General features: G+C 37.3%; 1 protein-coding gene across 1 annotated transcript in view; it reads right to left on the reverse strand.

The window, feature by feature from the left end:
* KNL1 (kinetochore scaffold 1) overlaps positions 1 to 12,401 on the reverse strand; it is a 30,738-nt gene that overhangs the window by 11,620 nt on the left and 6,717 nt on the right. The window contains exons 8-13 of the mRNA XM_032189315.1: positions 11,748 to 11,785; positions 11,346 to 11,398; positions 4,681 to 9,888; positions 3,818 to 3,962; positions 2,873 to 2,940; positions 2,649 to 2,747 (exon numbers count right to left, since the gene is read on the reverse strand). Coding sequence (XP_032045206.1) covers positions 2,649 to 2,747; positions 2,873 to 2,940; positions 3,818 to 3,962; positions 4,681 to 9,888; positions 11,346 to 11,398; positions 11,748 to 11,785 — 5,611 coding nt within the window. The remainder of the gene's footprint in view (positions 1 to 2,648; positions 2,748 to 2,872; positions 2,941 to 3,817; positions 3,963 to 4,680; positions 9,889 to 11,345; positions 11,399 to 11,747; positions 11,786 to 12,401) is intronic.

Here is a 12,401-nt window from a genome sequence, read left to right on the forward strand (position 1 = left end):
AGTCAGTCAGCAAAGAAGGAATGAATAAAGGCAGAACACCACAGCAGGGTGCCTTATTTCCAAGAAGGTATCCAAATTTCTAATGTGAATGTTCTGCTGACTTACGTACCCTGACAACGTAACATCTTACAACTGTAAGACTGGGTTACACCGGAGCTAGCTTTCTAAGAACTAAACCTGAATTACTAGAATGAATTTCACAAGTAAAGAATTTTCACAAATATACCACTTAGCATGCAAAGAGTACATTCTTGAATATATCTTTTCATACACAACAACTGTTAGGAATTTTTAATATGTCATTGTGATGGAAACTACTTCACGCTACCAAAAGAGGTGTCACAGAACCCATTTAGAAGAAGGAAGAATGAATGTCATTAGAACTTATTTAACATCGAACAGACTACTGAAAAGTTCTCCAGCATGCTAGAAAAAGTACTGGCATAGAAGAACCTGCCAAACCTACTTCTAAGTTATACAGACACTGCTAATGCTTTACACTTTGCATGATGGCTTTTCCATTGCCCCTGGCACATCATTTGCCATGCCAGCAGAAACTGCTGTAAGCAACAATAAATGGAACTGTTTGAGCTGATTCCCCATATCCTCTATTAAATAAACACAATAAAAAAAAATAAAAACAAACTTTCTCTACTCATAAAACTCAAAAGCTTTCCATGTCAATAGAGAAAACTAAGCAGCTCATTCACACTACTTTATTAGATAATTTTTTTTAAGAAATGGCAGTTACTCATGAAATCCAGACAGGTGACAGACTATTTCCAGCATTTAATTGGAAAATCAGTTGGCTACACAAAGGTGTACACACAAGCAACCCTGATACACCATTCTTAAGAGAGCTTATATAAAAATCAGGTATCTTTACTGAAACACAAAACTGACATAATAACAGTAAAATGTAAAAATCAAGTTGATAGAAAATGTGTAAGCTATTACAATACTGTAATGGGACAAGTTTCCTAGTTTACTTTTAAGTTAGGGGAAATAAAGGGAACATCTTCCAGTTATTTCTGAAAGTAAAGAGTTAGAAGTCAGATATTTATACTTGGAACACTTTACAACTGGCAGTACACACTTACATTTTGCAGTGCTTATCCAAAACTAAGGACTGAACATAAGAAACTGACTTCAGTATCTTGCTTACCAATTTGCACATCAAAGCTGACTGTCCCTGTAAATTTCTCTACTGCATTACTGGAAGTGGCTCTATACAAGGAAAGCAACAACTAGACTATGTAAGAAGGAATCTACCTTTTCATTGGAGCCACTGGAAGAAATACTGGAAAGTAGATACACTAAAATTCAGCACGTTTTTTTTTTTTTCAGTTTGGACAGTTTTTCCCAGTGCTTTCTCCCCCCCTCCCCCAGACGTAAATGACAGAACTAAATTCCAGGCATTGAGTAAACCCAGGCTGAATAAAGGGATTGGTGCAATTGTAATTGACTGAAGCAATCCACATGTTAAATGAACAAAACCATAGCATAGCAAAACACAAATCAGGTATCTCAGAACATTATAGCTAAAGGTAAAATATTTTTTGCAGACTCCTCAATGTACCTTCAAACATTATGGAACAGAACCACTAGGGAAAAAACAAACAAAAAAGCCCACACTCCAAAACTCCAACTCCTCCCCACCAAACCCAAACAAATTTTATTTTGCTTTTGCTAGTCATGTGCTGCTATACTAGCTTTGAGGTTTTCTCTTCACAGGGCTTTAAGAAGAACAACCTGAAGATCAACTTCATATATCAAAATTTGCAGAACATGAGAAGTGTGGATGGAGAAGTGTGGATGGGTTAAAGACAGACTCAAGATGAGCTTACAGAAAAAAATTCTACTTTAAGAATTATGTTGCCAGAGGTGGATTAATGAAAGGCATTCCTCGTCCTAAAACTGCCTCGTGAAAAATCTCAGTCTTCTCTTAATTGTGACACCTTGCCTTGTTTTCAGAGAGGCTGCACAGTACAATTACTTCTTTGTTTGGTATCAGGTTACTACTAATACATGGTGCTTGTCTGTATGCATGCGTGCAAAATATTTGTTCCCATATCAGCAAGAATTCAAAAGAAGTCTTCTCTCCATTGAGGATGAGGATACTGAAAAAAGGTTCAGGCAGAACAGACTTAAGGGTGAGAAATAAGGAGAACAGGTATGTCATGGTGCAGCAGCTTAGAAAAGAATAGAAGAGACGGCAGCAGGAGGGCAGAGCAGCATTTTGGGATTCTGACTTTAGTGGATAATGGACGTAGTAAGAAGATAAAGTGAAGTTAGATACAGCTTCTAATTCTTGCTTTCAAACATTTTGCTCTTTTAGCAAGCTCAAAAACCAAGGATCAGAATCTTTATCCAAGAACAGATGATCCTCAATACACAGTATTTTGTCAAGAGATAGAAATCTATTCTACTTTTCAGTACTGAGGGAAAAAAAAAAGCATCCGTTATCAGAGGTAAACAAGCAAAGACAGAATTGAAAACATGGCATGTCTAACTTCCTAAGGTGGAATTGACTTCTGCCTTGACTCATTTAAAGACCTTCAATACAGACCACTTAGCTGTTAAAAAAACAATGACAAACCACAAGTATAATTCAAAGCCTCTTGCATATCAGGAGGACAGATACTCACACTGGCTGGAAGATGGCTCTGTCGGGGCTTCTGAATTGGAATATGGACTTGAAGAAGTGTAAAAAACTCTCCAACTGTGATAACACCACTCTGAAATTTCTGCAAAGTTAGGAAAAACATACACTTAAGTACATTCTTCAAGTGAGAACGCTTATTAGTATATATGCACACAAGTATTTTTCCTGTTAGGAAAAGAAATTAACATTTCTCAGCTATATGCATACCTCCCATAAATTATCTTCACAGAGGCTGTCTGTGAGAAGCTGAGACTCCATCTGACTGCATCGCTGAACTAGAGAAAAATAAGAAAAGGACATTGGTGAGGTTAAAAATATTATTACAGAAATATGAATCTTAGTTCATTAGCTCCAAAAGTAAAGCCATTTTAATATACAGTTTGACCTTTATGTGTGTATCTGGTGCTGAATGAAGTTAATGAAGAAAAAACTACTTTAGGCAAATCCTAAGGAATAGATTAGAAATTTAATGTAAAATAAAATTCATGTTAGAGTGGTAATGAAAAGACAGAATTCACTTTTCTATAGGAGGAAAGCCACATGTATCATACTAAAAAGTAATAAATCTGAGAAACAGACTCCAGCCAGTTCAGAGGGAAACACTGGTAGGCAGAGACCAAATGGCATCTGAGCTGCCAGCAAATTTCTAGGTAAAACCACAGCTTTCAAGTGCCAAGCTAAGAAGGCCTAGTTTCTCACTCAAAGGAGAATCCAACTTCCACTGGACAAAACATATATATTCATGGTTGCAAGGGGCAAAGTTGGAATTGGGTTTGTAAACATAGGCAAAATATCACTTACCAGATGACTGGCAGATTTCTGCCTCATTGGTAGGTACCAGCTAATCGGCAAGAGCTAATAAACTAAGATTTACTCTGTGCTAGGGGACCTAAACCGCCTCTTCAGCCCAACCTGCCCATTAAAACAAAGGTGTACTTAAATTCTACTGCTTTTCCTCCTCATCTCAGTATTGCTTGAATGGCTTGGCCTCATAGCCAGAACGTAAAATCACGTCAGCTGGCTGGGTAGGAAGCTGTACCAAAAGCACTCAAGGCTTTTCAGAAATTAAATATGTATTATGGGTAGGGCTCATCCTTGATTAAGCAAAAAGAATAGAAAAGTTTGAGGCAATTGCTACAAAGGAAGTCTTACTTGTTAATTCTGTGTCAGCCTTAACAGAATCTAGAGAGCTGCTGCTGTTGGCATGAGTACAGTCCAGGTTTTTAGCTGATAGATTTGGAGGATCTTCACCTTCACGAACATCTACTTGGCTTTGAGATAGAGCGCCAGAAGTAACCTAGTATCAGCAAGTTAAAAAAAAAAAAAGGAAAAGAAAAGCTATATGAAACAACGTAAGAATAACTCAATCAATTGCTTATGTAGCTGTTTCTTGACATTCAAAATTTATTTTTGGTATCTGCACATTTTATAGCTAATTAGCATAAAAAAACAGCATATACTTAAGCCATTTCCTACCATGGCATATAGGAAGTGATGTTACAAAATCTGTCATTCATTTCTCAAAGCAGTAGCCACCACAGCACACTCTTGCAGCTTTAGGAATTTGAAAGTTTGTATTGATAATGTACAAACTAATTTTAAGGTCAGATTAGCGCTCCATATTTGCACAGATCTTCTTGAGCCCATGGCAATTCGTGCTGCCCATAAGACAGCTAATTTAAAATAAACATTTATTTTCTAAGTAATTGCTTTCAGCCTTAATCTATCACTATACCTAAGCAACAACTAGCACATGGTTTAGTGCAGACAACTAAGAATACTTATTCGAGAAAGGCTTAATAGGATAATGTGGAGAGAACTGACATATCCCTTACTCTGTCATCGATCTGGGAAGTTGCACACATCAATTGTTTTAGTTTGATAAAACAGTGAGAGAAATTCTTGGGAAAATAGAACAAAATGACTACAAACTGGCGATAAAGAGAATTTGCATCTCAGTATCTAAAAAGCACTGTCAGTGCACTTACACGCTGTCAATGAGTGATCAGGCTCACCTGCAAGTCAAGGGAGGTCCCACCAACCAAGCTTTCTTCTGCCTTGAGCTTCTTTAGACTTTGAAGATCCTCCTCATCTTGTTCCAAAGCTCTTTTTGTGCTCTTGCAAGAAGCTTTTGTTTCTTCATGTTTAACCTGTTCATTTGTTTCTTCACGTTTAACCTGTTCATTGTGGGAGATGTTTCTCTTGTTTATCTCATTGCAACCATCTTCCACAGATCCAAAGCTTACAGAGTCATTCGAATCCATTGCTTCTTGGCATATGGGAAGAAATTCTTCTGCTATAAACTGAGAAGGGCTGAAGTTCTGCCTACTAGATTTGGTGTAATCTGGTGCTTCACTGGTGTTTACGTTTACTTCTGAAACCAGTGCTTCTACTTTCTCTGAAGATTTTGCATTTACGTCTTGCATGTTAGAAACAGAAGGATTTCTTCTGCTTGGTAGTTTAGGTTGGAAGATACCTAGAGGGACATTTACTCCTTGATATTTGTCCTTAAGTGCCATACCTAAATTCGTACCTACAGGAGCTGCTCCAGATTCAAGACATGCATTCTCCTGCTCCTTGGGATAAAATAAATTATCTTGTTCATTTATGGTATTTTTTCCTAACCTCAAGGTATCCTCTGGTTGAGTTGGTAACTTATGCAGCTGGTCAGAAACAGTGGTTTCAGGAACAGAGACAACTATAGATTTCCTTCTAATATTTTCCAGTTTTGAACAAACATTTAAAATACCTGATAATTTAGGTACAAGAGTAGGATCTACTGGATCTCTTGGACTGTCACTGACCAAAGGTTGCTTAGTTTGTTCAGATTCTATTTGGAAGTCTGTTGGAAGTACTTCCCCTTCAGCTGACAGCCTCTCGTTTTCTTTTGATTCACTGTCAGAAACAGGAACTGCTCCATCCTTGGCTAAAACTGCATCTAGATCTTCATGCCTAGATGAATTATCTTTCAATACTTGGTTTGTCTGACTACTAAGTCCATCTGGAGGACTCTTCAAAGAATCCAATTGCTGAACAGGAAGGGAAACACGGGATACCACATCTCCAGTTTCTTCACTGCACTCCAAGGGGGCATTACTTGGAAATTTGAAAGGCACTCTCTTTAATTTCAGTTTTCCTGGCTGTACAAGATCCTGCTGACTGTTTACAGGAACTGAATTATCCGTGGCAAGGTCAAGATCCTGTGGTGCCCGGACATGCGGAGTGTCTTCTGGAAGTGCGATAGAATAAACGGAATCTGGTATTGCACCACTGTGAACTTTGGCAGCTCCCTTCTCAGTAGGAAATGCTGAGGTTGATGAAGAAGGAGTGGTGAGGTTATCATTAGATTTTTTAAGATACTCACCATTCAGATCTTTTACTTGCAGAGAATCTACTTCATCTCTGCAAGCAGACAACGATGCACTATGCAAGCCTGGTTGTCGAGTGCTTTTATGTGACACTTGCTGGTTCTCAAATCCTTCCATATTGTTATTAACAGCAACAGTATGAGATACGGTTATTTCCATATCATCTTGTTTGTGTGGAAACACAGTGGTCTGATCAGCAGGAACTGCAGAAACGGCTGGAACTAACCCTCTGTCCCACACATCACCTCTTAACACGGCTGTATGAGTTTTAGTGATTTCCATATCCTCAGCCGAAGTAAAAACGACTGTTTTGTTACCTGAAAGAGCCTCCTGTCCAACCTGCTTAGCTGGGTTTACTCTGTCCTCACACAGGACTCTTTCAGTACTTTCATCATCAGGGAGATAGCTGGTCATTTCCATATCAGCCTTGTCATTTGTAAAAATAATTGTGGAACATAGAGGAACAGATCGATTGGGTTGCCTAGCCTGCAGAGAATTTGCTTCCAAAGTTACGTTATGGGTTTTAGTGATTTCCATATCATCCACAGGAAGCACAGTAGCATCACTGTTTGAAGGAGCATCCTGTCCAACCTCTTTATTCAAGTTCAAGTTATCATCATGTAAAAGTTTTACTGTAATTTTATCAGCAGGGCAAGACATAGTAATGTCCACGTAACTCTGGTTACTTGTGAACTTAACAGCTTTAACAGGCTGAGCTGAAGACAGAGAATGAAGCCTGACCTCTTTTTGGGAGACAATTTCATGGCCTATTGCAGCCGTATGGCTCTCTGTGATCTCCATGTCATTATCCTCATTACTCTGTGAAAATAAAACAGTCTTTTCCCCTGTTGTTCCCTTGGAGCTTTTCCTTTCAGTCCTATTAGCTCTGCTAAGCATCCCTCCAGCTGTAGCCTTTTCCACAGATTTATCAATTGCAACAGTATCAAATCTACTTATTTCCATGTCATTATTGTCTGTAAAAACACAAGTTTTATCCCCAGAAACAAAGGGTATGGCATTGCTTGAACTTTTAGGCAGCAAAATTATTTTGTTTTCTCCTGAAACCGTATGACTTCTTGTGATGTCCATATCAGCATCTTCCGAAAATATGGTAGTTTTCTCATCTACAAAATGCTTTAAACCAGTCACAGTTAACATTTTCTTACCAGATACCAAGGAGTATGTATTGCACCCAGGCTGCTCCTGACTGTTTATTGTCATCATGACCTCTCTTTTTAAAGATAATGTTTTATTTTCATCTTCAACAACATGTACTGGTGCTGCTTTTCTTCCTGGTAATATCATATGGATGTTTTGATCAGGAAAAATTGCTGCACAGCTTTCAGCCAAGTCCATGTTTTCACCAGAGGGAAATAAAACAGACTTTTCTGAAAAGGAAGGCAACTTGGAACTTCTCTTCTGTTGTTCAGATGTATTAGTTAGTAACTTCTCTTCAATACCCGAGTGCAGGCCATCGACTGACAGAGGATTTTTCAAATCCTCTTGTGAAGAAACTGTTTTGCTGATCAGGAAATCTCTCTCAGACTCTTCTCGAGTTGACAATGCATTGTTTACTACCTTCATAGTATGAGTTTTCACTTGCCTGTCAGAGTTCTGGCAATCTGCATTTATACCTAGTACTTTTGCAGGTTGTACATTTCTTGTATTTCCGGAGGGAGTGGTTTCATTACTAGAAATGAACATACCATTTGCAGATAAAGGAGTAACAGTTTGTTTATCCAAGCTCCTTTTGAAATCCCTATATTCTATTGCTGCAGTCTGACCTGCAGTGGGATCTACACCAGAATTATTGGAAAACTGGGAGATCCGTTTTTGCAGCTGCTTGGATATCACATTATTTTGATTACGAGTATTCTCATATCCTTGTACTGTATTAATAGGAGCAACTTCAAAAGCAACAGAATGAGCTTTGGTTACATCCATGTTTTGATCATCTGAAAACACGTCTGTTTTGTCATTTGTGCAGGAAACTGAAGCATTCTGAAGGTTTTTTTTCAAAGGCTGAGTTATATCGACTTCTTGACTTTGCAAAGACGTGAATGCACTGTTGGTGGCAGCAGGATTTTCTGCGATTTCTGTCTTTTGCTCTTGTAATGAACACACGCTCTTCGCACAGGAAATCAGACCACTTGCCTGAAAGTTTGATTTTTTAACCTTCTTATTGACTATTATCACCTCAACATCATCAGTATTCATTTCCATAGGCTGTTTTCTTTTCATGTTCACATCAAAACCAATTGCCTCAAGATTTTCCTTGTCCCTGTCCAAAGAACTTGCCACAGCACTGACATTTTTGTTGTGGTTCTCACCTGGAATTCTTTTACCATGCATTTGTTTTGCTTCTGCAGTTATCCCAATGCTTTGATCATCAATGATAACAGTCTGGCATTTAGTTATTTCCATTTTTTCCTGCTCACTTAAATTGGGAGATGTGGACACTCTGTTATCAAGAAAATGTGGTTTGCAGGTGACAGAAATGGACACTCCAGGAGGAAATTCATTTTCAACATTCTTTCCATCAGCTTTGTCAATACAAGTTTTACTCAATGCCATACCTTTTCCTGAAAACACCTTACAGGTACCAGTGGACACTGAATTTCTACACGAATCAAAACCAACATCCACTGAAGCAGTCCCGTGATCTTGGGTCACTCTTTCAGCTCTCCCATCTGAGCCTGAAAGGTGTTCAAGTGCATTAGTTTTATGTAACTTAGAAGCTCGGTTATCTAAAGATGATAGACTTTCTGTATCATCATCAAGTGCTGGATGTCTGCTTTCTACTGGCAAAGAGTTTGTATTAACTGTTTTCTCAAAAGTTTTATGACATGAACTGCTCATTCCTTTGGCACTTTCATTATAGATTACATATGTGTAATTCCCAGTAAGTTCCATGTCACCACATTTCGAAAAAACTGTTTCATCACCTCGGAAGACAGTCTCAGAAGAAACAGATCCCGGGATAGCAGACAAAGTCCTGGTCTCTTGCTTAAAAGTTTGCGGCACTGTAGTATCTACAGTGTCTTCAACATTTACTGTTTTTTTGTTTGTACAAAGTTGAGGATCCTGCTTTACAATTAATTGCTGATGAGATGCTCTCTTTACTACAGAATAATTATCTGTCTCCATGGATGGGAAATCCTTTTTGAAGTTTAGACTTTGATTTCCAACACTGGCAAAAGGAAAAGACATTTTTGCAGTGTGACTAGTTGTCATATCCATTCCATCATCTGCAAATGCCTCAGTAACGTCTGGACACGGTAATTGCTCTGGTGGAGCCCCACAAATACCAGAACGCATATTTTTAATATCAGATGCTTGGCATTTTGTCACTTCCATTCCATCATCTTGCTCTCTAAAGATTTTTGTTACATTGATGGTGGCCAGTGGTTCATGGAAATAATCAGATTCCACTGATGATCGTGCCATGTTTTCTGAGACTTGTGAAGAGACACAAAAAAGGTTTTCTTTTTCAGGTCCTTCAATAGGATTGAGTGCTTTTTCATTTGACTTCAAGCGTATCAAAAATTCATTGAAATTAATTTTTTTTACCGCAGTAGCATCTTCCTTCTGTTCAAAAGATGGGCACAGACGGTTTGTAGGATCAACGGAGAAATGAAATTCTTTACTCATTTCTGCCTTTCCACTGTTAGAGTTTAACCCAGCCAGAAATGATGTGATATCTATTTTCTCAGTTTTGTCAGTTTCATTGTTTTTCAGGTTACGTGCAATCACTGCAGTGTGACTAGCTGTCATTTCCATTTCATTTTCATCTGAAAAGATGAGTGTTGTGTCATGCCTATTTGTTCTTTGAGTGGCGTTGTCCACATCATGGCACTGAAAAAAGACAAGAAGTGACAGTTACTGACACTTGTAACAAATGACACAGTGGTTTACTTTATTCAAAACAAAAGTCAACTAATGCAGTCTAAAGGTTAGAGCTCTATCTTTACAGCTTTTTGGGGAGGAAAACAAACATTTCAGTCCTTCTCAACAAGTAGTAACATATTAAAGGAAAGGACAATTTAACTGTTACAAATTCTTACAGCCTACATTCTGTGTTTGTAATATCTTTATGTATTTAAATAGAATTTGGAAAGAATGTTGATCAGATTTCTATTGGACAAAAACTTCACATCTTCACATGTGAAATCATTGTAGACACGGAACAATCACCGAGACTTATGAATCAATATTTTCTATGTGGCGTTTCTATCTTTCCCCACCCACTCACTGCAAAATCCCTGCCCAGCTTATCATGTACATTCCCCAAAACAGCAGTGCCAAGCTGGAATTTTTAAAAGAGTCTTCCACCCTGACTAAGAAGATTTTAGTCTCTTTAATAGAAAGGATTTAGAGTTTTAAAGCTGTGGATAAAAACTGGCCCGTATCAAGATATAATACTGTACTTTATCAAACATAATGAATACACTGATTAAGAACAACTTTGTGTTTACCTTAAATTAAGTACATTGTTATATATGCATTATTATTTTATAAATGCAAGAAATAAAATACACTAGAAAAAGCAAGAATCATATACATTACTTAAACCAAGGAGAAAGAGGGTTTCAGTATGACCTTTATAGGATCATGGCACACATCTTTTAATCCACACTAGATTTTAACCTTTACTTTTTCACAAGAGCTAAGACATTCTTTAAACCATATCTTTAAATTCAGCATGAAAGGAAGCCATTGGATCAAAGGATACTGTTCAATTGCTTTGTTTGATAAAATAGACCTATGACATCACCACTGAAGTATAGCACAGTTCAGGATTTATGTGCCTGTGAAGGTCTTAACTAAAAATGTTGTGTTTTATCACTTGAGTCAACTGAAGCATTTCAGTTACATTTTCATGCCAGTCACTGCAATTTTCTAAACCTTTTTAACAGTAGGAACAGACAGTGTATATCCATTCCACCCATAGAAAAAAAAAAAAAAAAAAAAGTAGACAGTAATCCATGAGGAAAAAAATTAAACTGACCTATCTGAAATATAAGCTCCTTTACATATTTTTAGATAAGCATTGAAAAAAAATGTAAGAACTAGCTCAGATACTGAAAAGCAATTTTAGAAACAAAAATTATCAATAGTGTAGTATAAGGACCATCAGATTAGGAAGCTACTTCAAAACATAGAAGATTATGCTTCAGACAAATTTCTTGTGAATACGAGGATTTACTTTTTAGGCAGCTGAGGTACATGTTTCACCTTTACTACACAAATTATTGCAATATATTTTGGACACTAATATTCTCAGCACTGAAAAAATGAGCACCTTCACATACCTCAGTCTGCTGCACCAATGCCTGGATAGGAGCATGAAGCAAAGTGTTCATCCCTGTCAAAAGAAAATGAAATAGTGCATTTGCTGAGCTATTTTATTATTTTAATCAACTCAAATGAAGGTCAATGCACTCATTACATAAGTATCACGTTCTGAGTAAGCACATTTAAAACCAAATATATCCTGAGAAATATTTTCAGTACTCCTTTGAACACGTAGTAAGGTTACCCATGCTTCTACAATACATAATGCTGTTTACAAGCACTGAGACAGAGTCTGTTCATGCAATAGAGATCTCCATCAGTGAGACTGTTCTAGACATGTTAAAAATGTTCTGTCAACTATTATCAATAGTTTGGAATAAAAATAGTCATTCTGTTGTTAAATCTATTTTCAAACTCACCGGTGATCTCACATGGAACATCTTCAGGTTCTTCATTTCTACAAAAGATGGTTTAGGTAAACAGTTTGTTAAAAGATTGCAAACCGGAAGGCTTCAGCAATATACTTAACAGGCAGAAAATTGTGTTGCAGAGCTCATACATGACTGGACAGCAGACACCAAACATTAGGATATATTGAAGACATATTTGTAATTTGAACTAAAGTGGTATTTTCCCATGAAACTCTTTTTTTCATGGGAAAAGAGGTGAATACGTGATTTTTAAACAGGTTAATGCGTTATTTTTAACTCCGACCTTCTATTTCTGGTCGTTCCTTTTTTTTTTGGGAAACTGAAGACGCGTTCCTAAAGCCTGCAGTCATTTCTCTGTAAAATCAAAAGCCAGGTAAACTGACTAACTTTGGCTTTTCATCTAACATTTAATGACTTCTGCTCTTCAGTGTTTTCTTGAATGTTCTTTCAAGCCCAGACTGCCTTGTTTAGAATACTGATTTTTGTTTATACACACATATGTTACTGTATTGCTTTATAAGTGTTTGTTAACTATAGCTGTAGGTAAATGTTCCCTTGCTGTATATTTTAAATATAAAAAAATGCCTTCATGCACAGAAACAGTCTAAATCTTTTAAAATTAAATTGAGTTGGTGAGCAACA

This window comes from Aythya fuligula, chromosome 5, assembly GCF_009819795.1.
Source record: "Aythya fuligula isolate bAytFul2 chromosome 5, bAytFul2.pri, whole genome shotgun sequence".
In the NCBI taxonomy this organism is placed as follows: Eukaryota; Metazoa; Chordata; class Aves; order Anseriformes; family Anatidae; genus Aythya; species Aythya fuligula.